The sequence below is a fragment of the Trachurus trachurus genome, assembly GCF_905171665.1.
Source record: "Trachurus trachurus genome assembly, chromosome: 11".
Classification (NCBI taxonomy): domain Eukaryota; kingdom Metazoa; phylum Chordata; class Actinopteri; order Carangiformes; family Carangidae; genus Trachurus; species Trachurus trachurus.
In genome coordinates this window covers 24,812,712-24,832,192 of record NC_139904.1, presented here as the reverse complement: position 1 = coordinate 24,832,192, position 19,481 = coordinate 24,812,712, and the positions used below count along the sequence as shown (strand labels likewise).

At 41.7% G+C, this 19,481-nt stretch overlaps 2 protein-coding genes across 2 annotated transcripts; one reads left to right on the top strand and one right to left on the bottom strand.

Annotated features, from left to right (window-relative positions):
• Positions 1-325: 325 nt before the first annotated feature.
• LOC310994210 (uncharacterized protein) lies at positions 326-706 on the bottom strand (the record flags this gene model as incomplete). Its single annotated transcript, XM_083982816.1, has 1 exon — positions 326-706. The coding sequence occupies one exon, from the start codon at positions 704-706 to the stop codon at positions 326-328; it is 381 nt and encodes a 126-aa protein (XP_083838942.1).
• Positions 707-8,344: 7,638 nt separating this feature from the next.
• Positions 8,345-18,848, top strand: oxnad1 (oxidoreductase NAD-binding domain containing 1). Its single transcript, XM_083981927.1, has 8 exons — positions 8,345-8,474; positions 9,415-9,527; positions 10,101-10,167; positions 10,283-10,386; positions 12,118-12,259; positions 15,868-16,113; positions 16,949-17,057; positions 17,293-18,848. Exons 2-8 carry the CDS (start codon positions 9,421-9,423, stop codon positions 17,448-17,450), a joined length of 933 nt encoding a protein of 310 aa, XP_083838053.1. The 5' UTR covers positions 8,345-8,474; positions 9,415-9,420; the 3' UTR covers positions 17,451-18,848.
• Positions 18,849-19,481: the final 633 nt, after the last annotated feature.

Genomic DNA, 19,481 nt, shown 5'->3' with positions numbered 1-19,481 from the left:
TGATTATGTGATATTGTTCATGAAATGGTTCAAAAACCATAACAAACAAATACAATCCCTCACGTCACTTCGTGTTGTTTCTGTGGCTCTGACATAAGTCCATCATCTCATTTTCAACATTTCTTCTACCACATAATCTGCAGTATTGGGCTAAAAGTTGACTGCTCCTTGTCATTTCTATCATCCCCATCACAACCGATACACAGTAAACCTTATGGAAGGCCTCAGGAGCTTCAAGCATCTTCATGTACTTAAATCCCTCTCCTCCTTGTCAAGCATCTTTGCGAAGCAGTCTTTTTGGAGCTCTCGCGTTTTTTCCTTCTGGTCACCGTCTGTCCTCTCTCCCTGACGCAACGTTCTCTGTCTCTTTCGCCTCTATAGGAAGCGTTGAACGAACCCTCCTTTTCTCCTTAAACCGACCGGAGCGGGACACCTTCATATTCCTGCGACACGTCTGCTCGTTGAAGACCGACTCCAGATGGGAGTCATCGAAGGTCTCGTCGCTGAAGAGGCTGGTGTTCTTGCTGGGCTCCTGAGGCTGGTCGCTGGTGGTCTTGGAGGCAGCTGCAGCGGGCTCTTTCTGCTTCTCTGTACGTGGTGCAAAGGGGTCAAAGTCTGGGCCAATGTTGTGTGGCGAACCTGGATCTTTAGGCCCAGTCTTCTTCTTTGGCAGGAATGCCTTCCACCATGGCGTCCTCTCTGTCATCTTTGACTGGAGGAAGGAAACTGGGACAGGGAACAGAAAACGTAAGTATCCAGGTGTCCTCCTGTAACTTGACTAATGACATTTCTTTTATGCCATTGTTTTGCTTGGTGGAGTGGATATTCCTGATTTACCTCTTCTCTCATTTCCCTCTTGTTTTACATAAAAAAAATAATCCCTTTTAAATTAACAGTGTGGTTATAGCATTGCATAAATGAGCGTAAGGCCTATTTATATTTTCTTTTCTTTTTTAAATGTCATAGCATTCATAGCACTAGCCTAAATCCTCATAAATCTACCTGACAGATGCTCAGATGCTCTGTCAGGCACTGAACATGTTTTGGTAATAAAATATCCTGCTGTAATTGCACCTCACCTCTGGTAATTTAGCACTGGTGAGCCAACTAAACCTATGAATAACCAGTGTAACCATGTTCACCTTTTCTGTAAAACTGGTTTGGTTTAATGAGTCGTGAGAACACATGAGCAAAGCCAGGCCGTGATTCACAGATGAACAATGAGAAAAAAGGAAAAGGAAGAGAGGAAAAGAAGCACTCAAGAACTCTTACCTGAGCTGCAGCAGCTACAATGTGGGCACTGGGGTCACTCAAGACGCAAAACGTCACTCTGTTGTTTTTGTCACACGCACACAATGTACAGAAACATAAACCCACAGGACAGTTCCGTGTCGTCTTCTCCTTCTACAGTGGTGGAGCTCTCACAGCAGCCGTGACAGTCCCTCAAAGGGTCGCACTAGTATCCATTTCACGCATGACCCAGGTGTCCTGACTCTCCCGTCACACGACTCTGACAAACGCTTCCTTTTCCTAATTTAAAAAACTCAAATATCCCTCGACTTCTTCAGCAATTCTCCACGAAAGCACAGATGGATTTGACACATTTATAAGGAGCAGGCTTTCGACTACTGCTCGAGCAGGTTTCCGCCTCCGAAACTCTCACCTAGAAGCACCTGTACTCACTCCTGATTGGATGGAACACTCAGAGTCGGTCACGTGAGCGACGCTCAGGTGAATTCACTGCAGGGGTGGGCGGGGCTTGCGGTTGCCGTGACAACAAACCCCATGGGAGCCTGCTCCTCTCCTGTAGCCTGACAGATTAAGACAAAAACAGAGGCCTTTGTATCAGACGAACCCAACCCAGACTCAGGAGCCAGGTGATGTGCTCGAGACGGGAAACAATGGCGCGTCACACAAAGAGAGGAATGGGGTAGAGAGAAGTTTATTCAGCCACGTTGATGGTATTAATAGCCAGAAAGACCCAAAACAGGTTGTAGTATTGAGCAGCATGCAGTCGGACGACATGGTTTTGTTTAAAATTACCTATCAGGTGTTGAGGGCACGCGACAGGATAGTCAGCGCTCTCCTAAAATGACGTCACTGCACTAAAACGTGCAATTGTTACTGTTTTTATAAGTGAGGGGGAAGCAGCTTGGCCTGGCGCCTTTGTCCTGGGGTACTTACAGGTGAACCTCCGGATGTTTTGCCCCAGTGCTCTAATTTCATGTCTGGCTCTAGAGTCCGTTTTTGAAGGTTTCACATAATTCTCATGCCCAGTCTGTGAATTTCTGAATGTAAATGATTACACATGAGCAGGACACATTATCCATGTCCCATCTCACCTGAGGTGACACATCATCATGAGCAACACAGTATAGTGACATACTATATGCATTCAGACAGATGCCACCGGTGAATTTTTTTTTTATAAAAATGCAACAGGTTGAATGTCATCCTTTGATCCTTATCAGATAAAAAATGATATCTAAACATTGACTGGGGTTGTAGCCTAGACAGTATCATGCTACACGTGCATGGTTAAAATCCATTCTAAGATCCATCACACCTTGAATTACACTTTATCGTTCAACTTCCTTCTGTGTGAAAGGCCAAGTTTCAGTGTGCCATTCGCTGCCTGCAGCAGAGGGAATCACATCTTCTAGATGTGACGTTATACTATGAAGAAACTCAGTTTCTGTCGGTGTGACTCTGGAATCCCTGGCATAATAGTTTCTGTGTGGGTTGGTGCCAAGAGGGAAGACCCGGTCTGGGCTGTGCAGCAGATACAGTCACAGATAGAGATTGAAACAGAGAGAGGAGGGAGGAATCAGGGAATGCCTTTAGTTTCCCTCCACTGAGGTTTAGTGAAAGTTGTTGTGGCAACATGAATGTTTGCTATTTCTCTCTCTCTCTCTCTCCTTCAGTCGGGTGGCCTGAATACCTGGGGGACTCCGGCCATCTTTTCTCCCAGTCGAAACTCAGTCACTCACTGCACTATGCAAACTCAAAGGAGCACACATCAGCAGATTAAAATAAATTAAAAAATAAATTAATTAAAGAATGAATTCACTACAACAGCTACAGTACAACAAATGGACAGCACAAGGATATTCTGGTTAGTAGCCTACTGTTACCCGGGCCTGTGGCCTTTCTGGGTGGAGTCTGCATGTTCTCCCTGTGCCGGTGTGGGTTTTCTCCGGGTTCTCCGGCTTCCTCCCACAGTCCAAACACATGCACAGTAGGGTGACTGGTGACTCTAAATTGAATGACTCATCTCTATATGTCATCCCAGTAATAGACTTGTGACCTGTCCAGGGTGTACCCCACCCTAGCCCCATGTCAGGTGGGAGTGGCCCCACTGCCCTACAACCATGCATTGATAAGCGGTATAGACGATGGATGGAACTACACAACAAAGAATAAAGGTTAAAAAAAACAAAAACAAATTTTAAATACAGACGTCAGATACAGCTATGACAGCGTGTGCTGAAATGACTGTACAATGATGGTAATATAATACACTGTACATTAGTGCAAGTGGGTGGAGCTGGACATGTTTCAGATGATTGTATACACAATTACTCAGATGAACATCCTGGGGTCACAACTAACCCATGTTTTCATTATTCATTAATCTGTTGCTTATTTCTCAGATTGGTAAACCATTACAATGTTAGAAAACTGCACATGCACAAGCTGCTTATATTCTGCCATGTGTCTAATACCTAACCGCAACCCTCATGGTTACAGCCATTTGTGGTCTAAACAACATCATAATCACATGATGTCATCTTGCAATATCACCTCTCATGTTCACTTTGCCTCTCTAATTCTCTTTCCAGTATCTCAACATCTACTTCCCGCTCAATAAAAGCACAGGTAGTCTCACTGAAAGTTGATCCTTAACTTCCTTAACCACATCAGATAATGAAAAACATTCAAAAGAATCTGAGCGTTTGCCCATTGAGACAGGGAAGTATGAGGGGAATGTGTGTAAGAAACTTCACAACACAGCCAAGAGATACTGAAACAGTGACATGGATTACATAAAGTAATTCCTCCACCTGAATCTGTTTCAGTCTGGGAAATGGTTGACTTTCTACCATTTCTTCTCCATGACAACCACATGCAGGGTCGAGGAAGCAGCATGATCAAGGATGGAGAACTTTATTCAAATTAATTCAAATCACATAAACAGTGAATGCATTCAGTAAAAATGCCCCTTTAACGTGAAGTTGATGATCCGTATCAACTATCAAATCTCTAAAAATTGTGATTTAGCAAGGTCAAAGGTGACACACTCAACACTCAGAAGTGACTCATTCAACCATGTATAAATGTTTGTATGTACTCAGATGCACATGGTTGAAAACATGCACATCCGTGTACGCATCTCTCCCTTTGTGATGAGGGAAATGTGTTTGCTTTGTGCATGTGCCGCGTGCGTACGAGTCCACCAGAGTCATTGTTTTTTTGTCATTGTACAGTATTGAACAACAGGTTAAACCAAGGTGTGTGAGCCCTGGGAAAGAGCGCAGAAAGGCAGCCAGTTGGACTGGTGGAGTCAGCTGAAGAAAGAATGAAAAAAAGCAAGCAAGTGGCTAATGTATCCAAAACTGGTAATGACACAAACGCATAGCTGGTTAACTAGACCTCTCAGACAACACAAACCATTAGCTGCTCTCTGCACTGGATACTTCACAGCTCAACAAATGTGTAGGTTGCTGCTCATGACATACAGTACAGGTTGTAAATAGTAGTGGGCTACAAACTTGATAGATACATAATTGCTTTGTCCAAAGCGTTGGGTGGAGCAGGCTGACTTGATCACATTGTTGAGCAGGTTGCTATTACTATGAGTAAAGCAGCTACAGACGCTACAGATGAAACACTCAGGAATGTAGAAAGGAATCTAACACTTACTGGTTATTTTCTTTGTATTTATTGTTTTTACTTGGCTGCTATTCTTATGGCAGACAGGCAAACACAACAACTCATAGCTATTAAAAAAAAATTTCAGCAATGCACGAACAGGTTTAGATACTGTACTTCTGAGGATTTCCATTGATAATAACCCCTAATCAAAAACTTGCCCCCTATAGAGAAGATTTAAAGGCCTTATAGCTACCTAACTTTGCCTTTACTATTTCCCACGGAGTTGCAGGAGTGAAGAAAAGAAAATACCACAATGTGTATATCTTACTCAGCCCTGAGCCCTTTCTGGGGACTTTTTGATAGATGACCCTAAACCTATGGACAGTAACTCTACACTACAACATTTTGCACAATAACTTATTTAGTAGTATTTGTATATATCTTTATTCTATTCTTTTATATAGTATATGTGTATTTATCGTATACAGTATGCATATTTCCTTTTTGTTATAGTATGCGTATCTTTTGCACTAGAATATTTTAATTAATTCTATTTTATTTTATTTTATTCAAATTTTTAATTCTCTAAATTCTTATTCTATTCTATTTTTTGGTACTTTTATGTTTGCACCTGACACCAAGACAAGTTCCTCGTGCTGTGCAATAAAACAGTTCTGTTTCTGATTCTGATTCTGAGTGATCACATTACGACTCAATATTGTGTTGTGCACTTTTGGATATAAATTTTGTTTTTATGTGACTTCTTGTAACAAAGGAAATCATCAATGAAAACGCACATATGCACACTGATAGAATTGATTGTAGCAGTTTTCAGATTTATTTCACAATACAGTCGCCTTGTCAAGCAAACTACATCAGAGGTTGGATACTTTCTTAGCTACATGGCTATTACTTGGCTGCTATTCTTATGGCAGACAGGCAAACACAACAACTCACAGCTATTAAAAACATTTCAGCAATGCAAGAACAGGTTTAGATACTGTACTTATGAGGATTTCCATTGATAATAACCCCTAGATAGATAGAGAAAGTTTAAAGGCCTTATAGCTAACTAACGTTGCCTTTACTACTATTTCCCACTGAGTTGCAGGAGTAAAGAAAAGAAAATGCCACAATGACGTGTATATTTTACTCAGCCCTGAGCTTTTTCTGGGGACTTCTATTTTTTTTTTTTTATAATTTTGACCCCTGAAAACCACAACTTCTGCCAAAAGTCCCCATAACTACCGGTAGTCCCTACACCTTACCAACTGTGATCAGCAACATGACATGCTGAACAACTCCAAGATGTAAGTGAAGCTATAAAGTTGTAAGAGAATATAGTAGCCTATATAATATAGTTGATCATGTGGAGGGAAGACGCTTCAAATCATTCAAAAATATTCCCAGATCTTGATATTTAATCAGAGGCTTTTATTGGTGGCGATAATAAGTTAAATCATCAATCTGTGAAAAAAAATCAGTGTCTATCTATGTTTTCTTCCACTTGGTCAAATTACGAAGCCAAAAGAACAACTTGTTCTCCTTACTCATCTTTTTTTCATGTTCTGTTGCTCCAGTCTCTGAGTAATTATCTCTGTATCTATCTGATCACTGCAGTGGTGACCTCCTTCTTGGCATTAACTCGCTCCTCCAGCAGAAGCAGTGTCTTTTTTTGGCTCTGTTTCTTCAGTTTCAGTTTTGAAGTTATACAGAGTCTCTTGTCCAGGCTTAGCTTGGCCCAAAGAGCTCACAGTAGGCTTGAGAGCGTTTATGACCTCTGTGGCTTTGAGGCTGCAGACCAGAGATACATTTCTGACATCCTCCATCAGCCCCCCTCTAGACAGCCAGGTGTTGGGCAAAACCTCACACAGCATCTCAGCTCTGAGTGGCTGGCTCAGCTCCCAGCTCAGTTGGATTTCTCCCTTCTGGTCATCAAGACGTTTAGTGTTTTGGACGTAGACTCCATTTTTCTTTGGCTGCCTTTTCAGCAACAAGTACACAAGCTCTGCCATCTCCTTTGAATGAACAGAAGGTATTATCTCAGCCTTTAAATTGCTCCTATAGGACACAGTTAATGGTGGATTTTTCTACCACATCTCTTCCTGTCTTCTTACATTCAGAGTCACCAATTTCACCCTAGCGGTGAATACAAACCGAGACTTCAGTCCATCTACGGCATATTTAAATATTTCCTTCTTGACTGGGTCAGGGGAAACTGAGAAAACCACAGGTTCTCCTCATAACTGGGTGTCTGGGTGGCAGTGGATTATGCTGCAGACTCATTTGCTGTGAAACCTGCACCATCAGCAAAATCCAAAACCCTATATTTGAATCTGTTGTTACTCCTTGATTAATAGCGCCTGACCACATTCACTTAATATTAATTAAGAGGCAAAATTCAGCTTGGCTGGAAAATAAAACATTATTTATGGAAATTGATTTAGGAATCATTTAAAGTATAAAGACTGCAGATAGATTCATCACTGTTATGTTGTTTTTGGAACTAATATAAATATTAATTTGAATAAATCAAACAAAATGGGCTACAGACTCAAATTGTAGATGATTGCCAATGTGAATAAGAGTTGATTCAGACATAGAGAGCATGTATTGAGTCATCACACATAAGAATGTCGAAGACTCTCCCTTAAAGGAAGAAATGTTGACGGCTCTGTAGTGTTACTGTGTGTGGAATCAGCTCTCTCCCTCTCTTGGCCACTTTGCTGCCTGGCATCCTGTGACTTTGTACTTAAAAGTCAAGGATCCAGAAACAAAAGATCTGAAGCACGATATGCAGCTAGAAAAAAAAGAAAAAAGTGTGTCCAAGTTAGTAGCCCAACGCTTATGAACTGAAAAGTCACTGTCTGTAGATGTCATTCAACTAATTTAGGCATTATTTTTTACATTATTTTCAACACAAATTATGAAATAATTTTCAATTTTTGTATTTTTGTGTGTTAAACCTGAAACAACATCTTCCACTGATTTTTTTCTTGTGGCATCTTTTCAAAGAGGAGTAATGCATGTCTATACTGTTTCCTTGTCTTCTAATCCTGATGTAATTTTATTTATTTTTTTGTTTATTTATTTACTTAGCCTATTTTTATTTGTAGGCCTATAATATATTGAGTGTTATTTTTCCCTGTTAAGATTTATGTGACATCATATGGAGCACCTGCGATGTTCTCTACATTTGATTGTTCAAAAAGTTCATTGAGAAAAAAAGGGAAAAGAACAGAAATGTGTTGTTTGACTGTGGTCAAATCCTCCAGAGGAGACATGGATCTAATAGGCTACATCTAGTCCAGTAATTTTACAGTAATACATACAGAGGAGGAGGCATAGATCTAATAGGCTATAATAGCCTACTGTACATCCATGAGAGGAGGCATGGATCATACATCCAGAGTGGAGGGGGCGCTGCTGCAACACACTGGTGTAAACCGTCCGAAGATGACGTCAGGCTGCCAACACCAAAGAAGAAGCAACGTAAGCCGTGTCATGTAACCACAACATCACCAAGGTGAACCCGAAGATACCGGAGGAAACACTATGAGCGACATCTGACAGAAACAACTTCTTTCCCTCTTCTATCGGTAAGAACAGGAGCTCTTTGTTTCCGGTCGTTAAACGTGTCTGTTGAATAGAAACCATCGACACTGAGCAGCTAACAGCCGAGCTAACAGGCAGCCACATGACGGAAGAGCGACGACAAACTAACTCTGTTGGAAATAAATAAGAAAATAATACACACAACCGGTTTTAACCATAGTGTCACATTTAAGGACCATTGTTGTTCTGTGAATCTGTGTCTAACCAAACACAGCAGAGAGGATGGCGGTGAGCAGTCTATTAGATATTTGTTGCAATGGGTATAGCCTACAGCTTCTCAGGTGGATACACTGTTCATACCTGTATCAGTTTTATTGTAGCGAGTACTGAAATATTAATGGATTTTCAGTGTATACTAAGTTTACCCGAGTATCACATAGACCAGTGGTTCTCAAAGTGGGGTCCGGGGACCCCCAGGGGTCCTTGAGAGGGTTCAAGGGGGTCCCCAACTTTTTCTCAAAATTTCTGGAAAACAATTCAATTTTTCCCCAAATTTCTCTAAATTTTCCCTAAAATTCAAGTCATTGGCCCTAATTTGAACGTATATTGACTAAAAAAGTAACATTATTCTGTCTGAGAACAAATATTTGTGTATTTCTGGTGTTTGTTTCCAAAGATTTTCCACTGACATAGACTACACCACTGGCAGTGAGTGTCACCACCTCCTCTGAGGTGTAGTTAGGGTCATGGACATGGATGTAAAGCTGGACTAGATTATTCTGTGGCAGCACTTTGTTGTGCTCCCTCCCTCACAAAGGCTAAAGCACATTGTTTAAGCCCCAGCTGTTGAATACGAGGGGTTCATCGACGGAGAGAGGTTTCAGGAGATGACTTGTGTATTAATCCGCAGTGTTTTCGCTTTGTGTTGATGGTGACACCTAATTCCAGATGTTCTCTGCTCCTCTCTCTCTGATATCTACGCAGGTCGTCATGAGCGCCCCCTGTTTCTTGTCATCGGCTGTCCGAGGCCTCAGTCTGTCCGGTCCCGCTGCCGGTCTGTGGTGCTGCCGGCTCCTGGGCCCCAGCGCCGCCACAAGGTGAGTTTCACCTCGACTGTACTGTAGTATGTGTGAGTGTTGTGTGGCCTCCTGTCCTGGCTACTCTCCAGAGAGACGGACAACAAGGGGACTGTTATATTTACCCAGGGAAATGACTGGTGGTTGTACAGCTGGGTCTGTTTTTAAAGTTGGTTTTCCCTAAAGGGATAGTTCACCTAAATCACCAAACAAATATTTTTAGTCCTTAGCGTTTACACAGTCACACAGATAGTTTCCAGTTTCTAGACTCCATCCATTTAAACTTTTGGTAAATGAACACTATGGTGTTCTTTAAAAGCACAAAGAAAACTTGTGTCAGAGACCAACATGCCACAATTAAGGTTTAGAAAGACTAAACTATCCACAGAGGGGTGAGTTACATAATATGTTGTGTGGTTATTTTGTCACTGGCCCTTTAAGTTGTTCAAGCCTGCTGACAATGAGGGCAATGTCCATTTGCTGTTTTCAAAACTTCCAGTCATATGAGAGTGAGTGCTGTCACTTTGAGCTGACTCTGTGAGGGGATGTTTGACATTCAAGGCAGGTGAACAAAAAAACTGTCATTTCTATTAGAAGAAACATGTCCTCCAAAAGACAAATGGACCATCTGGAGAGGACAGCGAACAACTCCAGACAAAACGTAAGTTGATATTTATATATTATATTCTTGACTAAATCTGTCAATTGTGACACTTTGTGACTGCATCAGATTCCGAGGACCTGTCCTTTGATAATAAACTGTTCATTCCTGACAGGCTCTGTATCCAGCTGAGGTGTGTGGAATTATTAATGAGTCGGAGACAGTGAAGCGTCTGAGGATAGCCGTCCATCCAGACTTCAGCTTCAAAGCGGGACAATGGTGAGGAGACGCTTTCATAAAGTTGATACTCACTTGTTAAACATTTTCTCTCAGGTTAAGGAACATATTGTGTTGTGACACCTGAGGTATTGCACCACTGAGGCTTAGAGAAATAAAAAAGTTATTCTGTCGTAGAGGTGTTTTTATACTAATGTGTTACTTGTCTTCTTGGGACAAATGAATAGGATAGAAGAATTAAATATGCATTTCGGCTATTCATCTCCTGTTGTTCCTATTCTGCCAATATTGCATTGATGCAACAATGGTTAGTTAGGTTTAAAACAGGTGATGCTATGTTAATAATTTCTTCATTAGGCCTAAAAAGAGATAAGCAGAAATTACCAAAATATAGGACACCAGCTCACTTTTATGTTATCCGTACGTCTGATTATAACACCTGCAGTGCTGATGGAGGCCACAAGGTGGCAGTGTTGCGCTGGATTTGTACCACCACTGGCATGGTGGTTTTCTTGTCTTATACAGAACTTTTTATAGTAAACAGTTTACAGTCTTACACCACAGCACAAGGCCTTTGTTGATAAGATGAAGACAAGGAATGCGCTGCATCAGTTAAGGGAAGCATTAAAGAGTTTTTGTCGAACAAGGACAAACCAAGTTTTTGTGACTTCATGTGAAGTCATAGGTCCAGTTGTGACTTCCTTGAAAAGCTGGCTTGTTTTTAAGCTGCTGTCTATAACAGAGGAATGTTTTACCTTTTAGAAATCCCCCTTGTATTTGTGGCAATAGCCGGACAGTCACATTTACAACAAAACACGTAACAATAGAGAATAAGACAGACCTTGAACAGTAAAAATGAAAGGGGCATAACTATCATATTACAGTGATTTGTTAAACTGAGCTTTCTGTGAGGATGTGGTATAGGTGATGTGCTTTCAAACAGAAACTTTCAGCGCTTCTCTTTTTATCATCATAATAAGTTAAGTTCTTTCCTGATGAAGCTTTTCCCCCCCAAGTCTGTGTCTGTCAGTCTGCGCTGCCAGTGTTAATTAGTGTACCGTGCACATGCACAACATGTACATGAGCCCATACTGTAGGTGGGCGGTGTTGAGATATAAAACCAACAGCCAGTTGCCCTGCGGCGACAGATAATGAATTTAAATAGATGGAAATCTTTGAGATTCACTGTTTCTGAGGAAGGAGGACTATTAGTCTTTGGTCTCCAGGTGGGCGAGGAGGAGGAGGAGGAGGTGGTGGTGGAGATGGAGATGGAGATGGAGGAGGTGGGAGGAACATATGTGTGCATCCTCGCAGCAGATCCATATTTATGATGCCTCTGAGGGTTGTGGAGTCGTCGTCTGTGCAGTCTAACAGTGGGTCATTGTGTTGGTGGAACATTAGCCCGACTGTTCAGCGTTGCTGTTTCCCTTTTTACTTGTTGATGAACAGATGCGACCACATTGAGTGTAAGACGGGGTCAGTACACTTTAGAAAAAACAAACCAAGCAGGCAGCTTTCCATCTGGTTTGGTTTTGTTCCCATTTTCTTTCTGGAAGCACTGACCACTGAGGTCTGAGGTCACCACTCTGCCTTAGTTCACACTTTGACCCCTTAGTTCAGCACATTTTAGTCAGCTAGATTTCCTGGTTATGCTTTAAATAAGATGGACTTAAGTAAAATTAACAACAATGGGCATGCCATTGTGATTTATAATACACTTAAATGCAGTAATCTTCATCTGACTCGCATCATGGTTTGTGTTTGTGTGTGCAGGGTGGATTTCTTCATCCCCGGCGTGGAGAAGGTTGGAGGTTTCTCCATGTGCTCCGGCCCAGGTCTGCTGCAGCGGGAGGGGGTCATCGAACTGGCTGTAAAATACACCACACACCCACCAGCGCACTGGGTCCACACAGAGGTGAGCGCAGCAGTACACACACACTCTCTCCGTGATATATAGTTATCATTTTAAAGGTAGATTGTGTAGGAATTACTCGCATCTAGCGTTGCGGTTGTATATCACAAGCAACTCAATCGTATTTTTCATGCTGCATTCATGTGAAATTGGGCAGACGGCAGACGGACGACAGCCGTTGCACGTAACGGCATAAACAAGCCTCTATGTAAACAAGTGGTCCGTCAGTACGAGGCAAAACAATACACGTGACAATATCGAGGGGTGAGAACCAAAAGGGCGTAAGTGACATTTTTGGCGAAATGGAGATATATATATCAAATTAAAGCTCTTGATCAGCTCTTTCTGCTGCAAAAAATAACACGCATGAATTCCTAATCAATTTAGAGTTATTGATCAAAAACCAAAAGACTTAACTGTCATATAACTAAACCAGTTAGTGCCAAAAGGGCGTAAGTGCACTTACGCCCTTTTGGCCCTGAAAAATACATGTAAATACATGTAGGACCCACATGTTGGTTCAGAGCCAGAAGGGCGTAAGTGTAGTTGTTGCCCTTAAACAGCATTGAAAATGGCTGAGAAAACTGCAGACATGGAACTGGCTGAGGCAGAAAAGATTTTGATGAATATTATGAAACAAACTGATGAATCCTATATTAAAGAAGTTAAAGATGAGTCAGAGTTGTTTTTGAATGTATGCCCTCACAAGGGTGATTACAGTAAGACAGAATCATGCCTTGAGAGCCTTACTGGGGTCATCCCTATGTTCCCCGGCTCCTATGTACCTGTTATGTGTGTGACTGGGCAACATAGAACCCTTTCATAGAAAAAGGGTCCTATGTTCCCCGCTTTTCCCCAAAAAGACCAGGGCAACATGCCATTTTTTGTCCCATACCTGCAGTGGAGTTGTGACTTTGCAGATTTTTGCCTATTTTTGAGTGAGAAGTTGAGTTGTGACTTTGAGTGAGAAGTGTAATTGTACAATTGGTTGGGTTTAGGCAATGAACAAAGGAGTTGGTTAAGTTTAGTACAGTAAAAAGACCAGGTAGAGGCTAGACAGGCCAGATAGATGGATAGAGTCCAGATAAGTAGAGAGAGTCCATCGACCAGCAACAGCGGGGAACATAGGACCCTTTTAAAATAATGAATGAATGAGTTACATGACAATTAATTACTTATTCAAGTGTTAATTATTCAATCAGTTCAATGCATTGTTCAGCAGATACGCCCAATATGTCCTAGAAGACTTGGAAATGTTTGGTGCCAAAAGGGCGTATGTGACGTTTTTGACATATTTTTTTGATTTTAAAATGTTTAAGAATATGTTCATTGTGTTAATATGTCATAAGTTTATTACATAAATACTCATTCATATAAGCATGTCTGTAGTTGCAATGTTGTGGTTTAAGGTTAATGAATACAGTTGATTGAAGTCTGGTCAAAATTTTGTTTTGCCTCTCCTGTAAAGTTTGTCAAATGTCACTTACGCCCTTTTGGTTCTAAGCCCTGTCATGGCGATGTGGTATTGTTTACCTGACCCACGTTTTACCGGCTTTCTCTGGACTTCTGTGACTAAAATGACATCTGGTTTGTTACCGACGGCCGTCTGCCCGACTGCAGGTGAATGCAGCATCAGTGTAACGCTCCATTTCTCCTCACTGCGTTACCGCGGTGACTTTTCACAGACGCCACCTCGTCTTGAGCCAACAGCTCCGGTGTCTCCGCTGAGTTTCCGTGGTTTCCTACCGTCACGCTGCCACTGAACGTAAAAACATGGCGACACAACATGGCAGCCGGAACACTTCAGTTTGTTGATGGGGTGATTACTGATTAATGAAAAACATACTTTTGAACGAAATAATCGATTTTCGTGAATAAATAACAGGAGAAGCTACACAATGTCCTTTTAATATAGTATTTATAATATTGAAAGCTTCCAATGCTACAGTGTGTGGTCATTTCCCCAGATAAATAATTTACAGTAATTTGTAAAGATCATTGCCTCAGAGTGGGAACAGTCTCTAAAAAGCAGATTTGATCGTCCACAAGGCTGTCTAATGGTTTGGAAGACTCCAGTTGCAAGCATGTCTGTCTGTGTGTGTGTGTGTGAGAGAGATGATGAAACGGTGTGAAGGTGTGAGCACAAGAAAAGGGATGTGGAAAGCAAATGAGTGGAGTTAAAGGATGAGGGTGGTGAGAAGGGGAGCTGTTATATGGTTAGAAAAATGAAACACCGCTGCATAATCACGGCACATCACTAAAAGTGAGGTGCTGAAAGAAAAATGGGAAGTCAGATGATGTTTCACGAAGTGGTTTCATATCTTTTCTTTGCGGCCGACCATGCAGAAGGACGAGCTGTACTAAAAGGCAGCATGAAAAAGTGGTGATTCACTAATTGTACATGTGGTTCATTCAACCAGTGAAATGATTAACTTCCTTTTCATAATTTTCTCTCCTTTTTTTTTTTTTAAACCTCACCACGTTGAGTTAATTCAAGAGAGTTGTTAATGTGTGTGACAGGTGTGGTGTAGAACTAGTGCTGAACAAGACGCACAAAACATCATATTACAACTGTGATTGTCACCGGAAAAGAAATATCATGATAATGATGATGATGTGATTTTTTTTGTTGTGGATTCTTTATATCTTGACAACATGGTCTTCGTCTCTGGTGTGGCACATTTGACCTTAATCAAAAAACAAAAGCATCGCTTGTGGTTTGAATGTTGCTCTTGGCTTGTTAGGATATTGATAATACTTGAGTTAATTGTTCAGCCTGTAGGAGAAGCAGGTGTTTATCTATGTAAGAACATTCATACAAACGCAGCTGTGCTCGGAAGATCTACACAGTAGATATATCAAAGTGAAAAAAAGTCATTAAAATATAGAATGATTGTTCAAACAAAATACGCAGTAGCTGTGTAACTCTATTGTATCTATAAAGAACACGCAGCTCAATTGATGTATCCATTTTTTTTCTAAATCCACCGCATGTGTTGTTGTGTGAACATGAACAATGTTTCCTGCGAGCTCGCCTCTCCCTATGTACCGTGAGTGTTGGTTTGCAGCCTGAGTGTTTGATGAAGGCTCCTAATAAAGAGCTTTGAGCTACGGCGCCGTGTGTAAATAAGTAACAGAGAGCGGCGTGATGTGTTTGAGTATTCAGAGACTTGCAGCTCTCAGCTCCGGGATCTTTTGATGATCCTTTTGTTTGATATGGCGCTGAGGCTGCTCTCCGTGAGGCGGTGGAAGTGCTGCGACCATGATAGCGGATTAAGAGTGCGGGTGTTGTTACACTAACAAGTGTACAAAAGCAGACGACGGCATGTTTACTGCTCCTTTTGACTTCTGAAGACATTTACTGTGCAATTTGTGAAATCACTTTCACCTTGGCAGAGGCTTGTTGTGTTTTCTCACTGATCTGAAAGTCTCTTTTTTCCTCAGGCTTGTCTTGAATGTAGTTAATGTAAAAAACTTAATGTAGACTTCCTATGTCTGAGCTACTGAGCTCTTAGAGAAGTTGGGAGTCCAATGTCCAGCTCCACACAGTCTATTGCCACTGTTTTCTCTGACTCTAAATTGAACGCTCTCTCTCTCCTCCTTCCTCTCAGTGTACAGTGGGCTCCCAGGTGGCCATGCGTGTTGGCGGGGATTTCTTCTTCGACCCGTCGCCCTCTGACCCCTCTGTGGACTTGCTGCTGGTGGCCGGTGGTGTAGGGATCAACCCTCTGTACTCCATTCTGCTGCACGCTGTAGATCTGCAGCATCTCAACCGCAGCTCTGGCGGTCGGGACTACAACATCGGCACCGCTCACTTATGCTACAGCGCCAAGAACAGCCAGGAGCTGCTCTTCAAGGTGTCTTCTTGAATTACATTTCTGGAAATCTTATTCTTCTTGTTTAATTTTTCTTTAAAGGGATAGTTCAACATTTTGGCAAATGTGCCTATTGCCATAATTCCTACAGTCGTAGGGGTAGATTCATTACCTTTAATTATCAGTGCATGTTGTTTTGAGATCTGCAGGGCAGAGACGGGAGCTGCTCAGTGAACACAATGGAGGTGAATGGTATAAGGTCCTCTGTCCCTCAAAGCTCATCAAATACACAATCCAACAACTTTAAAACGCTCTTGTGGACAAGTTGTTACCTGCACATTCACCACACTATGAAATAATCACGTTTAATTGTGTAACATTACGACACATGAAGCAAATACTCGGAACTACTTATGCTTTTGAAATCACAATTTTTTTGAAATCACGTGTCTGGAATGTAGTCCTGGCTGCATTGGCCTCGAAAACAATTCTGTTTCGTAATGTTACATTATTATCTCATACCATGGTGAATGTGCAGGTCACAACTTATCCACAAGAGTGTTTTGGAGTTGTTGGATTGTGTATTTGATGAGTTTGATGAAGGACAGGGAACCTGTACTGTTCACCTCCATTGTGTTCGCTGAGCAGCTCACGTCTCTGCCCTGCTGATCTCAAAACAACATGCACTGATAATGTACTGCTATGACTATAGGGATTATGGCAATAGGCGAATTTGCCAAGATGTTGAACTATCCCTTTAAGCTCTGAATGAAGGGTCTTCAACAGATTCTAAATGTATGTGTGCACTCTAAGGAAGCTGTGCTTCAGCGTGTAAGGATGAGAATAATGTCTGACTATCTGCCCTCTGTGCTCCTAGAGCTCCATCATCGAGGCGTGTCGGGAGTTCCCTGACAAGTTCTCCTGTGACTTCCACGTCACGCAACAATGCACAGATGTCGACCCACAGTTCCAGCCATTCATCAACTGTAAGTAAAGCCCATACACACACATGTATGTACACTCCTACACGTTAGACTGTTAGACTTCTAAGCTGGGATGATTGAGTGACTGTCACTTTGTGGCTCAGTCTGTCTTTGTTGATTTATCTGTGTCATCATGTAGAACAGACACTATCAAAGCTCCACGTGGGAGACTCAGAGGGAATAGGTGCCGCCGCACCGAGTCTTGATTAATTGATTGACTTCCCTTGTGTCTCTCCAGGCGGGAGAATCACAGAGGAGGAGTTGCGAGCTCATGTGGACCCACAGAGGACTTTGTGTTACCTGTGCGGGCCCCCGCCCATGCTCGAAGCAATATCAAAAACCCTCATGGACCTCGGCCTCTCTAAAGACAGGATCCTCTTTGAGAAGTGGTGGTAAAGCCTCCGACGCCGGCTCCCAGAAATCAACAGGGTTGTCCTCTCCAGGCTCTTGATTCCCTTTGTAGCCTTCAGGCGGAGGATGAATGGGGTGTGGTGAGAACGGGGAGCAACTGAAATATTCCAGTGATGTGGATATTAATGAGTGCCAGTGCAGCTGAGGAAATTCACCCTGTGATGCCTGCTGCTGAGTCCTGCGCCTGATGCGCGATAGACCGCTGGGACCGCCCACTGCTCAGTTTGCAGCTGACTCATAAAGACAATAGAGATGGGTTTTATTTCTTAACATCTTAAGAGGAAGACTGAGCAGACTGTAAAAACATGGACCACCCCACCTTCCTTGCTGAATAACGCACCAACTTTATGTGATCGATATACATTTCACCTCTTTATTCTCATTGCCAAACCTTTACTTGCTTGACTGAGGTTCTGCCTAAACAGATTTATAGGTGACCTTTAGTGTTTCCCAGAATTTTCATCTAAATGTTTACGCACCATTTAACCGATGCAAGCATGTCTCAAAGAAATAGTTTGACATTTCGGGAAATGTGCTTATTTGATTTTCTGCTAAGCTAAATGAGAAGATTGATACCACAGCTCCTGACGGCTTTACCGAAGATGATAAACAGGGAGAAACTCGTACATCTCTACAGCTCCACTCATTGGCTGTTGGCTGCACCTTAATATTCATCTTCTCATCTAACTCACAACCAGATTAGACGGTTTACCAGAATGTCAAACTATTGCTTTAAAATCTCTAGAATATAGAGAATCAGTGCAAAACAATAGCAACATGTACTGTGATTTTTACACAAGCGAGTGGCTCATTTTCTTTTACAAAAATACCTCTACTGCTCACTTGGTGTAAAGTGTACTTAGAAGTGTCGTTAGACCATGTGTGTATATATACTGAAATAACTGAGCTATTTATTTGCAGAACTGAGGATTTTAGAGTTGTTTGGCAGAGTTACAATGGAGTGATTGTTTCTACTTTTTACTCGCACAAACTTCACACCACTCTGTATTTTTAGAGTCAAAATCTTAACAGTCTCCCACATATTGAGCAGTGTCCCTGCTCGTTTTACTCGCTCACACCGTTACATACATACATGCACAGTGCCTGTCTCCCACACATCCACACATGCCCATGAACAGTCAGTTTCTCATCCCGGAGTGGAGTGAGTATCCCACCGTGCACGGTAATGGAACCTCTAGGTGGTCTCTGATTGGCTTGGATCACTGAACATCCCTCGGAGATGGTTGCGAGCTCCTTGTCGTGGTTTCTCAGTGGGGGTTACGCCGTTGAGACTCATTTTCGAGTTGTTTTTTTGTTTCTGCCTCTCAGGAGGAAAACTGTTTATGCTGGTTATGTGAGAGATGAAAGAAATTAAAAAATGAATCTCCTTTAACACTTTATTGACCTCTTCTTTTATATAAAGACTTACATGTCACATTACTTACACACAACACAGGTGGTCCAGGAAATAAGTAATAAATAGCTTATTTCTAATGTACATACATGACCTTAAAGGGTCAGTTCACTCAAATTACAAATAAGCATTTTCTCACTTGTCTCATGTATCTTTGTGACCAACCACACCCCTACAGTGGAGGTGAATGGAAATAATTGGCGATGAAGATTTAGTCACTATGTAAATTATGTTCAGTGGATAATCCGGAGTCACAGGTGTTTAGATTCAGATTTTTCTTCTCAAATAAAAATGACTGAGGTGGAGGCAGCATTTCTCAAAAGCGGACCAAAAAGAACCAAAACTATCTGCATAGCTAGTTTCTACTGTAGCTAATGGTAAACATTCCTGGCACCGTAAGTTAAAGGAACTCACCCTTTAATATTTAGAGACCCAATAAAATGTTTCACATCTTACCCAACTACAGGGTAGCGTCTTGCTGATACTGAATTATTTTATTAGAAAACTTTCATTGTTCAAAAGACTGAATTTGTTAACATTATTTTTACCAATTGATTTTTATATTTTATTCCTTTTGGAAAAGATTGTTCCAAGTGAAACTT

Excerpts from the sequence above, each read along its gene's own strand:
- oxnad1 (XM_083981927.1), top strand. The coding sequence starts at position 9,421 with ATGAGCGCCCCCTGTTTCTTGTCATCGGCTGTCCGAGGCCTCAGTCTG. Across the intron at positions 10,168-10,282 it reads CGAACAACTCCAGACAAAAC|GCTCTGTATCCAGCTGAGGT; the intron begins GTAAGTTGATAT and ends CATTCCTGACAG. Across the intron at positions 10,387-12,117 it reads AGCTTCAAAGCGGGACAATG|GGTGGATTTCTTCATCCCCG; the intron begins GTGAGGAGACGC and ends TTGTGTGTGCAG.